The 15,542-nt window shown below is 45.6% G+C and overlaps 1 protein-coding gene across 1 annotated transcript; it reads left to right on the plus strand.

The window, feature by feature from the left end:
• The first annotated feature begins 2,707 nt into the window (after nt 1-2,707).
• On the plus strand, nt 2,708-5,219 carry LOC143360905 (uncharacterized). The gene is made up of 3 exons (XM_076800092.1): nt 2,708-2,798; nt 4,267-4,342; nt 4,461-5,219. The coding sequence occupies exons 1-3, from the start codon at nt 2,787-2,789 to the stop codon at nt 4,877-4,879; spliced, it is 507 nt and encodes a 168-aa protein (XP_076656207.1). The 5' UTR covers nt 2,708-2,786; the 3' UTR covers nt 4,880-5,219.
• Nucleotides 5,220-15,542: the final 10,323 nt, after the last annotated feature.

Below are 15,542 nucleotides of genomic sequence, written 5' to 3' on the forward strand. Positions count from 1 at the left end.
TTAAAATCAGTTAATGCTATCTCTTTTTTAATTATGCTTTAAAAATAGGTATAATTAATGTAGGTACAGTAATTGGTACCCCCACAGTAGTTGGGTCCCATACCCTAACGCTCGTCTTTTATGTTTCAAAGATTCGAGCAACGTCTAGGAAATTGTACGAGCTTCGTCGGGCGCGTTATCATTTGTTAATTTAATTCCTCGTCACGGGCATTGCTGTTAAAGGGAAAAGTTCATTTTCACGTAACTCGAATCGGCTTCTGATATAATACGCAGTCGGGAAAAGTCGTTCTGGTTTTTACACGGCGCTGCGTAACAACGACTTCGCTAGGAAAGTTCGTTGAACGGTTATAAATTTACTGCAACGAATAATATCAATTGGTAGCCTAGACGCTGGTGAAATTACTGTACGACCATAGCGTGTAGTAGGCAATCTTTCTTGACCTCAACTGAAACAATACGTAATAAAAAGTGCGTAGCGACATTTAAAAAATTAAGATGACCACCATTTTTATTTAGTAAAATAGGTAATTGGATTCGTCTTGACCTCAGCTTCAACAATACCTAATAAAAAACACGTAGTGACATTTAAAAAATTAAGGTGACCATAATTCTTTATTTAGTAAAGTAGGTAATTGGATTCTTCTTGACCTCAGCTTCAACAATACCTAATAAAAAATACGTAGTGACATTTAAAAAATTAAGACGACCACCATTTTTTATTTAGTAAAATAGATAATTGGATTCGTCTTGACCTCAGCTTCAACAATACCTAATAAAAAACACGTAGTGACATTTAAAAAATTAAGGTGACCATAATTCTTTATTTAGTAAAGTAGTTGGATTCTTCTTGACCTCAGCTTCAACAGTACCTAATAAAAAACACGTAGTGACATTTAAAAAATTAAGGTGACCATAATTCTTTATTTAGTAAAGTAGGTAATTGGATTCTTCTTGACCTCGGCTGCAACAATACGTAATGAAAAATACGCAGTGACATTGAAAAAATTAAGGTGACCATAATTTTTTATTAAAAAGCAAAAAGGTTTTGTAATTTTTTATTAAAAAGCAAAAAGGTTTTGTAATTTTTTTTTTCTATTGAGATTTATAGCCCACTGTGCGCTTGCGCGAACCTCTGCCGAATAATACGTTTTGCAAACGAGCTCGTGTAGGTAGCAGGGAAAGGGTTTCGAATGGCTGCAACTGCAGTGCTGCAGTTAGAAAAGCGCTGATATTAAAAGGACCATAGTCCGTTATGGCATAATATCGATTTCGTAATGTACCCCGCAAGAAGTAATATGAAACGCGTGAACCGCGAACGTATAATTACGTCCTGCAGTCGGCGTGTCAAGAGCAACGCGAAAAAAACTGTCTTTTTACATTTTACTTGCAACTTTCTCGCTTATCTAGATTATCACAGGCTAGCGGTCAATTAAAAAATAAGATACGTGCGGAATATGAAATTATGTAAATTACCTTTTTCTTCATTCTCGAGTGCACACAATTTTACAAATATTTATCCCGGTCTCCTGCGAGTTCCTATGCCGGGGTCATTCCTGACCCACGCCGATATTTCCCTACAGTTTTGTTTTTCTATACAAGGCGACGGTTCGGGACCGGTTTTCGTCGTATTTCGGATGACGAAGAAGTGGGGATAGCGATTTTCTTATTTCGACATGAAAAGCGTCGTCTTATAACGGAATAAAATTGTACATATTGTCGCTCGAGCTTATCCCCACCGCGACGGGTCACGAATGACTCCGGCATAGTATGCAGAGGGTTAAAATTAATATAGTATTTGCTTTATATACGTCCAAAATGTCTAGACGATAAAAGTCCCAGAACTATCCCCACTGCTGCGGGGTATACAGTGTTTTCTCGATATATGTCCCGAATATCTAGCCGATAAAAGTCCCAGAAGTATCGCCACTATCGCGGAGTATACCGAGGCCTCTAGAGTTTCGCTGTCCTTTTCTACGTTCGGCGTGGGTCAAAGAACAGTATCTCCTGGGCAATATATGTCCCTGGCTAGACCCGTGTTGTGGACATATACCGAGAAAACACTGTACACCGTGAGGGGCCAAGAAGCTCGAGGGACCTGGGTCGCAGAGGAGTGCAAGGTCGCGTGGGTCAAACAATAGTATCTCCTGGGAAATATATGTCTTTGGCTAGACCCGTGTTGTGGACATATATCGAGAAAACACTGTACACCGTGAGGGGCCAAGAAGCTCGAGAGACCTCGGTCGCCGAGGAGTGCAAGGTCGCGTGGGTCAAAGAATAGTATCTCCTGCCCGATATATGTCCGTGGCCAGACGGACATATATCGAGTAAACACTGTATGCTTAACGTTTGATGAATCTTCACGAGTTATCGGGGGAGTGCGATTGCGGGGAACGGGACAAATATAAATGACGATCCGATGTTTGGATTAATAGTGAGGGTTGAAACATTTCTGATCCGAGCGTCTCGAAGTAATTGGTTCGTTAAGTCAGTCACGGTATGGAGCCGAATTGTCGCGGCCTCAGATTTTCTAGCACAACCAGCCGAAACACTTCCTGGGTAATAGAAACTGAAACATTCCGTGCATACGGGGCTAGTGCGTTACGTGACGATCGAACGGGGTACCCTGTACGATCAAAGGAAAAAAGATCAGTCGAAATCGACCAACCGTGAAAGTTAGTGGTCGGCCGGACCATTTACCCTACATACGCTCGTCCATATAGAAGTGCGTCGCGACGCGGCCGCCAGTTTCGTCCAGCTACCATCCAGAAATCACCTACACCTTCGCCATGCAGTTCCTCGTGAGTTACCGACAATACCGATCACTTACCGATTACTTACCTATCTGTTCTTCTTTCTCGCCTTTATCTCTAATCTGCTTATTCCTCTCAATTTTTACGAGATTTTCACGTTCTTCGTTTTGCACTTATCGCGACTTCCTCGCGCGTTACGTGTTATTATGTACCGAGGCATTTCGCAGAATATTATGCGATAGAATCTGTGCTTCCTATGGAAACGATCCATTTTTATTTATCGCAGAAGTAATTTGTGCAACTTTCGTGTTTGCAATGTTATAGAATAGCAAAGACAGCAGAAGATAAAGTTTGATAGTTGAGTAATTGAAACAGCAACGGTGTCGAAAATTGTAATAATTGTGTCCGCATTTAGAACGTCCTGTGGCTTTTCGAATCACTGTAATTGCGTGTCGATTACCCGGCGGCCCGCGGGCCGCACTTGCCCCTTTAGTATACTACCGGCGACCCACTGGCATTAGGGACAAAAATCATAACTCGTAAACTAATCAATTTTCGACACAGGTATCTTAATACTTGTTTTAAAGAGAATACAAAGACGCATTGATTTGCATAAAAAAATTGTACGATTTCATAACAAAAATTTAAAAATCACCCTCATCTTCTATTGTATAAAAGCTTCCACGAGAATTTTCATTAACATAATTTATTGTTCGCTGAATACTGATTTTGTTGGAAATTACAATATATTGTCTAGTAGTAAAAAATAATAGATCAAACAAAAAAGTAACCAATACACCCCACAAACTAAAATTATTGTATCAGTATGTTATTAAGTATTTAAGTACTTTTACGTATTAGGCTTCCACTTTTGGCCCACTATAGCCCGCGGGTTGCTCAACTCTAGAGCCACTGAACAACATACATTTTACAACCTCGTATTCAAGTTCGCGATCGGCACAAATGAAATATTATTTGGCCTGCATTGTTCCGTAGAAAATCTCAATCTCTTATCAGCAGCGTAAAATCGCCTTGGCATTCGAAAGGTGGTGGGGTGTAAAATCGAGTGCTTTCATCCTTTCGCCACGCGAGATACGCGTTGCAGTAACTCTGTTTCGAGCGCGTGCGAATGCACGGACGTGCATACTAAGAAACCGTTAATGCAACAACGCTGTCCGACTTTCTCGATCGGGATCGATCTCGACGGCCGTAACAGCGTTTAAAAATTTCCTGAGAGCCGAACGGGCGTCCGATTCGTGACACACAATTCCACATAAACGATCGCACGAATCGCGCCGCCAGAGAAGAGGTGAAATGAAAATAAAGTGGGTCGCGTTGCACCGTCGGATCTAGGGAAATGGAGTGCGCGTGAAATGTTGCCGGATCTTCGAGATGCGCTTGCTCTCCCACTGTTTAACAACACTCCTGCGCGCTGGGGAAAAGGAAACCTTGAAGCGCTCGAAACTTTTTAATCTGTTCCGTTCCCTCGGCTCTAATTAACTCTTTTCAATTCCAGATCTTGATACTGGCTGTGCTACCTATTTACGCGGCGGGCGATCCCCTGGGAGAGGATAACCGATACACAAGTCTTGGTAAAGTACACTCTACATTAAAAAAATAAATTTTTAATGTTGACATAATTTGGTTGTACAACGTTTCGCAATACAAAAGTTTTTCCTGGACTCCGCTTGAGAATTTCGCAATTTGCAGGTCACCTTCGCGAGAAGAGGCAGCACCAGAACTACGCCCCGTCGAATCAGGTACCGGGTCACATCCAGCAACTGCTGCAAGCTCAAAACGCGCGTGCCCCGCTGGTCAACATCCCGCACCAGCCAGTCCCGAAGCTGGGACCGTCTCAGCCAATTAAGCCGCAGTATGTAAATCAGGCGCAGCTCTCCCAGTACCGGCCGCAAGTCACGCACGGGAACGCGGGCCAGCAGCCGAATTACAAGAAACCGATCATCCCCCAGCAACCGCAGTACCGTCCCCCCCAGCCCGCTAATTATCCCCAGCAGCCCATTAGATCTAATTACAACGTGCCGCAACAGCCGCAACAGCCGCAGTACAACTCCAAGTTACCGCCGCACCTCCAACAACTGTTGCAGTATCAGAAAAGCTTGTCCAATTAATCTCGGCTCTGTATAGCGGAACACAGTAGATTTTATGTCCATCTCTTCCATGGTATGATATTTCCAACAGAAACGTGTACGTTCGAAACAATAGCGGAAGTAGCGAATGAAACGCATACTCGGTAGGACGTGCTAGAAATGATAGTAACGTTTCGTTTCTTCCAATAGATTCGTCATTACCCTCGCCGCAGTGATCCCGTTATGCGAACTCGTGCCGTTCCTTCTTCTTACATTCCATCGCTTTCGTTTCCATCGAGCAGTCTGAAACCGAACCGGTAGCGACATGAATTTTTTGTTGCGAAATGTGTTTACCTTACGAATGTACTTTAGAAATTTATTGTATCTGGGATATCCTATTAACGAAGGTGTATATCGAATAATCTAACGGTGTTATTTATAGTATTTTATTTATTAGCCGATAGTTGATCCTGTAGCGACTTACCCCCACAACCGTTTGTCTTAAACGTCTACCCTTGTATGTCGATATTATTGTATTTTATTAAATACTTTACCAGTGTAAACGGTCAACGACGTCCACTGTTCTCCGGTTAACCTATTCCTATATTTCGGTCAACCGTAGTGAACGTATGTACCAAGATTGCCGACTACGAGGTATGTATCACATAGTAAGCGTATGTACCAAGATTGCCGACTACGAGGTATGTATCACATAGTAAGCGTATGTACCAAGACTGCCGACTACGAGGTATGTATCACGTAGTAAGCGTATGTACCAAGACTGCCGACTACGAGGTATGTATCACATAGTAAGCGTATGTACCAAGACTGCCGACTACGAGGTATGTATCACGTAGTAAGCGTATGTACCAAGACTGCCGACTACGAGGTATGTATCACATAGTAAGCGTATGTACCAAGACTGCCGACTACGAGGTATGTATCACGTAGTAAGCGTATGTACCAAGACTGCCGACTACGAGACATCTTGTAGTAGACGTACGTACCAAGACTGCCGACTACGAGACATCTCGTAGTAGGCGTACGTACCAAGACCGTCGACTACGAGATGTGACGTAGTAAACGTATGTACTACCTGATATCTCGTAGTGGTTTTTTCATTTTCAAATTACCGTAAATGCCATTTTAGTATAATACTGTAAAATGGAACTAAATATTATTAGACTTTGTGAAATTCCCTGCTATCTTTAAAACAAAATCTTGGCGCCCAGGGCAGGACGCTCTAAATTTGCCTGTCAGTGAATGGTTTAACCGCATCCGAAATAAAATGCAGCTATGGGTAGAAACGAAAACAATTACTATGAATGCCGTTTTAGTACTATAAGATGGAACTAAATATTATTAGACTTTGTGAAATTCCCTGCTATCTTTAAAACAAAATCTTGGCGCCCAGGGCAAGACGTTCTACGTGGCAGTGAATAGTTCAACCGCATCCGTAATAAAATCCAACTATTGGTAAAAATGAAAACAATTAGTGGGAAAGGCCAGCGATGATTTACGTTGCAGAGATAGCGGATCGACCCATCCGCCACGAAGGGGTTCAGAGCGACCCGGTATTACGTCAAATTACGTCGTTAAACGCGGCGTGGCGCATTAAGTGCATTGAATTCGTCACTCGAGAAATCAAGGTATCATCGCACCGATGAATCCGCACAAGGGGCGTTTCTACCGTTCCTCGTTTCTCGTGCGGATGCTACGGGGTAGTCATCGGACCCCCCCTTCCATTGTCGCCCACCCTGCGAACGACAATCCACGCGTTGCAGTCTCCGGTCTCCGGTCTCCAGTTTAGGGCCAGAGAACAGCCCTAAACTGTGCTCGTACCGCAGTCACACCACCCTGCCCCCCCCTCGAGTTTTACCTCTATGCATGCCCTGAATACGTTCCCCTTGTCCCGGATGGACTCACCGACAAACAGGGAAGAGGATTAGCGAGTCCATTAAAGTCGCGGACTCTATTATCCAGAGGACACGGCCATGGTGACATCAACCGCTTGCCACTGGCGTAGACATCCTGTTTGGGCCCCCCTATAAAAGAAAAAAAAAAAAATTGTTTATCGATGGTAATGTGGATCAGGAATTGTTCATCCCGAAATGTTTTGTGAACGCGGAAAATATTAAACTCTAGTAAAATTAAGACCGTGCCATATAGCGAACAGAAGAAATAATTAAACCTTATATTAATATTAAACCTTGGTAAAATAAAGACTGTGTCATATAGCGAACAGAAGAAACTAAAATGGAAAATATTGAACCCTAGTAAAATTAAGACTGTGCCATATAGCGTACAGAAGAAACTAACATGGTCTAGGAACGGAACTGACGTAATTGTACGGCAATATGGATCATATAGCGACACTTGACATAAATAGGTGAAGGAAATGCAGGCTATTAACCCTGGGTCATTTGTGACCCGTCGCAGTAGGGATAAAGCTCGAGCGACCGTCGATATTCACAATTTTATTCCGATATAAGACGACGCTTTCTATTTCGAAAATAAGAAAATCGCTGTTCCCTCTTCATCCGAAATAAGACGAAAGCCGGTCCCGATCCGTCGTCTTATATCGGAGTGAAATTAGTTCGATATCGATGCGAGTCGGAAATGACTTCCGGCTCAGGTCTGAAGTCCGAGGGTGAAAGAGATGCGTGGGTATAGTAATTTGTCAGCGCGGATGCATACGCGCGCACGCGAGCACCGTCTAACAAAGTCGGTGCGCGCGACGAGTGAAATCGACACGCTTCTTGAATTCAAAAGTAGAGCGTTATGTAAGCGTAACTCGGGGCAACTACCGCTGAATGACTTTTTCGGAATGATCGCTAGACGTTCGCGCGTTTGTAAAATTGTCTTCCATATATATGACATATGATATATGACATATGTATATACGACGGAGATTCGCAGACGCGACTTTCGCCACCGCTGTCGTGCAATTCTTTTCGAAAAATCGACGCCACTGGCTGGGTGGTGGGGCGATGGGCGAAGGGCGAAGGGCGAGGGGAGAGGGGAGAGGGGTCACGGAGGCAAATTACAAAGGGAGGATTACCGGCAGCTGGGCTACCAGGCAACCATCTCTTTTCTGGGTCTCGCTCGCGAGCCATCCACGTCGCTCGAGAGCCCTTTGTCCTTCGACGCATTTGTAACATAATTATCGGAGTTATAGCAAGCCAAAACCCAATCCGCATGTGAAGGGGGACGCATGCGACGCCCGGTTATGAGTTGATACCGCCGTGCAAACTGTGCAAACTGTGCGTGCCCCGCTTGCAACTTCGTCGAGCGACCCGTTTGCAAATTTCCGACGCCTACTTCAAATTTCATTCCCGCGATCGAGCCGATATCGTGGTTAGAAATGCGTCGGTCGATTACGATAAAACAGTAATTAATAGCACAGTAGTTAATAGCACAACGAACGTGTCAAGGCTCGATCCACAGACTGTAGGGTAAGGGGCCCAATTACTGCGCCTATAGTAATTATGCTTATTTTTAAAGCGTATGGAATATTAAGAAAGTGATATCAAATTAATTTTCTTAAGAATAAGGATAATTAATATAGGCACAGTAATTGGCAACCCCACAGTAATTGGGTCCCTTACCAAATCAAATTTTTAATCGACACTTGCCCAATAATTTGTTTCTTTGAACGAAAAGGGACCCAATTACTATGGGGGTGCCAATTTTGTGCCTATATTAATTGATTAAACAATGTTTAAAAAAGAGAATATTAAAAAAGAGATATTGAATTTTTTTCATTACAATCAGTTAATATATATGTACCAAATGCAATGTATCTTTTTTTTTTTAAATATACATTATGGTTTAAAAATAAGTATAATTATTATAGGCACAGTAATTGGGTCTCTCACTCTATTTCACGCCGAACTCCGCAACAGGTAGCCAGTTGAATATCGTCAAACTGCGAACGGTTCAATAAATAATTTTTACAAAAAAGGTTCAATTAGCACTAACACAGTATACCCGTGTTCGCACCGTTGGAAGGATATGCACACGGACACGGATATACCTAAATTGCTCGTTCATCGTTCGGAAATCCTAGAAAGCTTCCCTTGTTGTACAGAATGATCCCCAGATATTACTTCGGAGAAACAAGTTTCCGAAGGGACGTTCGAATTGTGTCCCCAAAAACCTACCGGACTCGGCAAGACAATATTGTTGTTCGATTTTTCCGTCGAGGAGCCGAGTCGATAACTTTCATAACAAGATATGGAGCGAGCGTGTGAAACGGGTTGCGGTTCGCCAGAGTGTTCCAATAATTGTGCTTAATCCTTAGGGTTGCGGCACGCGGCCAGTAATCGTTGACAAATCCTAGTTAACCCTCTCTCGCTCGAACCTTTCCTATCCAGTGTCCTCTACCGAGTCGAAAGTTTCGTCGTTCATCGTGCTCTTCCGAAATCCTGAAACAGTTTCGAGAAGATTAACTAAATCGAGAAACATTTCTTTAACGTATACCCTGATTTCTCTGTATATGTCGCCAAGACCTAGACGATAAACGTCACGGAACTATCCCCACTACTGTGAGGTATACTACGATATACATAAGATTAACTAAATCGAGAAATATTTCTTTGACGTGTACAGTGATTTCTCTGTATATGTCGCCAAGACCTAGACGATAAACGTCACGGAACTATCCCCACTACTGTGAGGTATACTACGATATACATAAGATTAACTAAATCGAGAAATATTTCTTTGACGTGTACAGTGATTTCTCTGTATATGTCGCCAAGACCTAGACGATAAACGTCACGGAACTATCCCCACTACTGTGAGGTATACTACGATATACATAAGATTAACTAAATCGAGAAATATTTCTTTGACGTGTACAGTGATTTCTCTGTATATGTCGCCAAGGCCTGGACGATAAACGTCGCGGAATTATCCCCACGCGGGGTATACCCCGTGAGGGGCCGCGAAGCTCTAGAGGCTTCGGACGCCGAGTGTAAACATAACACGGCTCGGGTATGTAATATTTCGAGAATTCTCTGTCTTCTACCGTCTTTGCTCGATATATGTCCCAAATATCTAGCCGTTAAAAGTCAGCCGTGGGAGCCGAAAACCTTCGCTGTTCTTATCTACGTTCGGCAGTGTATCGAAGAATAGTATCACCTAGCCGACATATAACCCTGGGTAGATCCGTCGTGTGGACATATATCGAGTAAACACTGTGCACGCTCGAATCGGTTACGTACCTGTTCTCCCCGGACCTTGCGTGTTTACCTTGCGCAGCGTTACATTTCTATCGTTCGCGTTCGATACAAAGAAAAGACGCGCGCAAAGAGAAAAGAAGAACACACACTAGGAAGACAGAGGGGTTACGGGGTGGGGGGAAGCCGTGGAAGAGTAAACAATGCCAAATTCGACGATGTACCGACCCTTTTTTCCGGGTACCGCGATACCATTGTGAAGAGAAGCTAGACCGGAAAAATCCAGCATGGCCGACGAAAGACTGGGACCAATGGTTGTGTGTCCCCGCGACAGCTGCGCATCCCTCGGCGATCAAGATTTCGGCTGGTATCCCTTCTCCGCTTCCGAGACGCCCTAGCTTTCTGATTTTTGCCTTACGGAGTCAGCCATTGTGAAGGGACCCGGTTCCCTTGAATATCGGCCGAGGTGTAGTCTTCGTGTGGTCTTAAGCCGACATGAGGGACGTTGCGTTTGCGTTTGCGTTTGCGTTTGCGTTGTTGCTCCGCGATTGTCTGCCGCTGCACGCGAGCTTTTTGTCGTCCCGATCCTGTCCCGAAAAACTCGGCCACGTTGTTTCCAAACGTTATTACGTCACGAGCACACGTATAAAAATTATATGTCGCGACCACCATAGCGTGATTCTACACCTCCGGATCGCTGGAGATGTGCGAAAAAAATGCACCGCAAAATTCACCTTGACCTCGGAAATTAAGGTCAAAGAAAATTTGTCGACTTTGTGGTGCAATTTTTTAACAGATTTGCACCGATCCAGAGGTGTAGAATCACGCTACGGTGGTCGTGACATATAGTTTTTGTACACCCTGTACACGACAGCACCGATAAAAAGAAAAGAGAAAGAAAAAGAAAAGAAAACGTAAAATTTCTAGATCGGATCAAGCGGAACAATCGGTTTCGTCCGTTTTCGTACAATCTTCGCGACAAAGGGATCGATACGTTTAAGTGGGCAGTGTCTCCGGGTCAGTACACCTGCCACGCCCGCTCCTTGGTCTCGCCTGGGCTCGTTCTGCCAATTTCAACAATTAAAGTCAATAATATCGGGGAAACAGATTACAAGCAGGGCGATGATCCCGGCTCGGTGAAGGGCCACCGGCCCTTTCTCTTCGACGGCCTCCGGTATAGTCCGGCGTGATCTGCCTTACGCTCGGGGGCCCTCTTAATCCAGCAACGAGGTAAGACCGCAAGATCTATAATGATCGACACCTGTGACCACGAGATTCTCGGCCACGGAACGTCGAAGGACGACCTCGGATAATGCCGAAAAGGGGTGTACTTAGATGGTTTAAGAAACAGCAGCGTCAGGTGGAGCGAGGCCCGGACCCCCTGCTGCACCCTAATGCACTTTCACGAGGTTAGCGTACTCGTCTTCGTGTTCGTCTTCGTGTTCGTGTTCGTGTACGTGTCGGTGTTCGCGCACGTCCACTGCCACCGGAATAGTTAACGCGAAACCTGTGAACCGATTAAACGGGTTCGTTAAGACGACCGACGCGCCCCCCGTGATAATTATCAAGAAATTACGGGCCGGTGATCCGTTGTATTAACATAATCACATTTTCGGTCGAAAGCAGCCTCGAGATTAAAGTAAGACGCTTCTCGGGGGGATCATCTTTTTTTCGTGGTAAGGCGGGCCCATTGTCCGCTAACGTAATTTGACCCGTTCGCTTGTGACGGCGATCATTATAATCGATCCGTTGTTCTGTGCCGGTAAAACGAGTTGTATGATATGGATCATCGGTATTATATCATTATTTGGAACGCCGTTTGTTTTGAAAACTGCCTTCGCGGTTCGTCCGATTGGTTTATCGAGTTTTCATGGTTCTTGACCTTGTACGACCTTGAGCAATAACGTTCCATTCGTAACCATCTTTTTCCGGAACTTTCATGGTTCTCGACCTTGTGCGACCTTGAGATTTAAATGTTCCATTGTTAGAGCTGCCGTCGTGGATCGGCCGGTTCGCTGTCGCGTATTATAGCGAACCGTGGACGAGTAAATGGCACGTGACGGCGAGAGCCGCGCGATCTCGAAAATAATGGAATCAAATCACTCGACAGCGGATACCCTATTTTTCGATCGGTGACATTTCACTCGGCAACCGGTAAGAGTAGTCAACGCGGGACACGATCCGGCGTCCGATATAATTTATTCGGACAATAAGCGTGCGCCCCTGTTCACCCTCCTTTTCTGCCTTGTGCGTTCGATGCGTTGTGCCGTACCCTGTCCTACCCTGCCGTTCTCGGCATCAGTGTCATGGCGGTGATGAGCCCCTCAATGACAACGACCAACATAATCTGTTCCCATCGGCAAGTAGACATAATGGACGCGTCGACGGGGGCTAACAATGGGGCGGCATTTTACAGGAGAGCGCCGCTGGAACTCGAAAAACCCCCGCGACTAGCGGAAAAAGTGGGACGCAACTGAAAGAAGAAAGGGGAGCGAACGCGAGCACTCTATTATGACGGACAAAATTGCTGTCTAAGCTGCGATCTTTTGGTTTACCGTTGGTGCTAATTCCACTTTCTTCCCCCCCCCCCTCTCGACCTCCTTCCCGTTCGCATAATCCATGCAAATCTTTTTGCCCAGAAGCGTTCCCATTAGACGCGTTACACCGTCCGCGACGGAACGGTGGAACCAGTGCAACTGTAATCTCAGCGACGACAATTCCATCGATCCGCGTCGAAATTTAAAGAATGTTGCTGCGAGGAGGAATTAGAAAAAGCACGTTAGCCAGGTAAATGGAGGACATTGCGAAGGGTAGGAGGCGCCCACCTGGCATCCCCGAGCGGGAAACGTAGCTGTGCGCCGCGCCGTTCGCTGCGATTCTCTCGAAACGGTCGGAAACGTACGTGCAGGCCAACCTCGGCGTTACTTTATTAAATTCCTGACACGAGGCGGCCGGGAGCACGTGCAAATATTCATTCACGACGAAAAACTAGGGTGTCTCACCGGCTCACGGCGTTTACGGCGAGACGAGGCGCCCGCTCGCGCGCTTCGACGCTACATTCAAGGCGTGCCGACGCGTGTGATTTAGCTGCGTTGCGTTCCCTGTAAATTTTAATACACCCCTTCGCCCCCTCCGTTTTCTTGCCCGGAGAAAGTTGAAATACCGCGGAATCGGAATTTTAATCGTCCTCGGGGGAAGGTCTTGTTGCGCAAAAATTCGAAACAACCAAGGAAGGACGCCCGGGAGAATCGACGAATCGCAACGGAGTCATTTCTCGTTAAGTTTCGTGGAAAAATGAATTTTCAGACGAGCCACCGACGGTAAAAAACGATCGCGACTCGACGGAACCGTGTCCCGGGAACAGAACGAAAACAATGAAACTAGTTGAAGTGCCGGGTCCATTCTTCAACGCCGCCGTCGCGATGTAACGAATCTCCCTTTTGGCAAAGAAGTTACCAAAATCTAGATCGGTGAAGTGCAGCGTTCCAGATCCCGGGTGCAGCAGGCCGGCCCTCCCGGTTGCTCCGCTAATTGACTACAATGCCGGTCGCGTATGGAGCGCATTTTCTGTTTTGTTACCTCAAAACAAAGCCGACAATGCGGCTGATCCGTGAGTGGCCACTCGACCACCGTCGCACCCTTTCCTCTCCGTCCCCTTCCTGGCTGTTCCCGTCGCTCCTTGTTGCTCTGCCGGCCAGCGATTTTTCCCGTCGTGCCCCGGTCGAAGCCTTCGACGGGACCGGGAGTCCTGGAGGACGACAAGTCGCTCGAGGATCGAGCCACGAAATCGAGATTGTAACATATAGTCGAGTGCCCTTTGTTAACTCACCGACGGAGAGCGCAATTACATCCTCGCCCCCATTGTGCCTCGACAGCTTTTTGTTACTGTTTCGTCCGGTTACCTTGTTCCGAGCGACAGCCTAGGGATGCCTAAGGGGCTCCCAGAAACAGGGAGAAACAGCGAGAGAGAGTCTGAGAGAGAGAGAGAAAGAGAGAGGGAAAGGAAACGACGCCTCGCACGTAGTATGTAGACCAAAGCTGTTCAGCGTCTGCCCGTACGGGCAGCGATTTTCTTCCCCTGGACATACATAGAGCGACGAGCATAAAGACACGCCTCTGCGGGCAAGGCTGCGTGCGTTTGTCACACGCATTGTCACAGCTACGTATCTCCACAGTTAGCACAGCCACCTGTGCTAAGTTACTTGCCCGTAGCTGTGCCCGTACCTGTGACCGTAGTTGTGCCCGTAGTTTTGTGCCTGTTGAAATAACCTTATTTGTTTGATACAGCTATACAATACGCGCCGGCGATACATAGGTTCATGAACGATCTACTCCTAAGCTAGACGACCACGCAATGCGCTTACTACGCGTTTATACACGTCGGACGTTCCGTCTGCTGCCGATGGATGGCGTCGTTGTATGTCTTGCGTGTATTGTTTCTACAGTGCTCGTAGTTTTGTGCCCGTAGTTGTGCCCGTAGTTTTGTGCCTGTTGAAATAACCTTATTTGTTTGATACAACTACACAATACGCGCACGCGATACATAGGTTCATGAACGATCGACTCCTAAGCTAGACGACCACGCAATGCGCTTACTACGCGTTTATACACGTCGGACGTTCAGTCTGCTGCCGATGGATGGCGTCGTTGTATGCCTTGCGTGTATTGTTTCTACAGTGCTCGTAGTTTTGTGCCCGTAGTTGTGCCCGTAGTTTTGTGCCTGTTGAAATAACCTTATTTGTTTGATACAACTATACAATACGCGCAGGCGATACATAGGTTCATGAACGATCGACTCCTAAGCTAGACGACCACGCAATGCGCTTATTACGCGTTTATACACGTCGGACGTTCCGTCTGCTGCCGATGGATGGCGTCGTTGTATGTCTTGCGTGTATTGTTTGTACAGTGCTCGTAGTTTTGTGCCCGTAGTTGTGCCCGTAGTTTTGTGCCCGTACCTGTGCCCATAGCTGTGACCGTAACTGTGCCCGTAGTTTCCTCGCGGAACAATTGAGCCGTTTATTTTGTTAGTGGCCTAACTCCATTTGTCAATTATTTTTCGTTGCCCGTAATCACGTGTACAACTTCGAGTTAGCTATCATAAACAACATTCGCGGTTAAGTATATTCAGAGTATATACGATAATTTTGGACACAAGTTTTCACAATAGTTAGCATATTTTTAACCAATTTATTGTTTCTCCGTTAGAATTCTTTAGCTTTTTAAAACTTGCGTCTCCAAAATAAAGTTATTACCTTTCCGGTACTTTTTGATAATGCCCGAGGGACATTGTCAAGAACTGATTAGACTTGGGTAACTTTCAAAATAAACGGCTCAATTATGCATGCAGCTTTGGGAATCGCAGGGAAGTACCGAGAACTGTGACCAACATAATCTCTTGCAAAAAAGAGAAAATGACAAGAACGAATTGTCCATAGAAGGAACAAGCACGCATTTACCATATACCTTCGTTGGTAATCTGTCGTCCGTTCGATTAGACGGGAACAAAGAATGCGTACGCA

This window comes from Halictus rubicundus, chromosome 14, assembly GCF_050948215.1.
Source record: "Halictus rubicundus isolate RS-2024b chromosome 14, iyHalRubi1_principal, whole genome shotgun sequence".
Lineage (NCBI taxonomy): Eukaryota > Metazoa > Arthropoda > Insecta > Hymenoptera > Halictidae > Halictus > Halictus rubicundus.

Bases quoted from the DNA above. Each gene is read 5' to 3' on its own strand.
- LOC143360905 (XM_076800092.1), top strand. The intron at 4,343-4,460 runs GTAAAGTACACT...CGCAATTTGCAG, and splicing joins TAACCGATACACAAGTCTTG to GTCACCTTCGCGAGAAGAGG.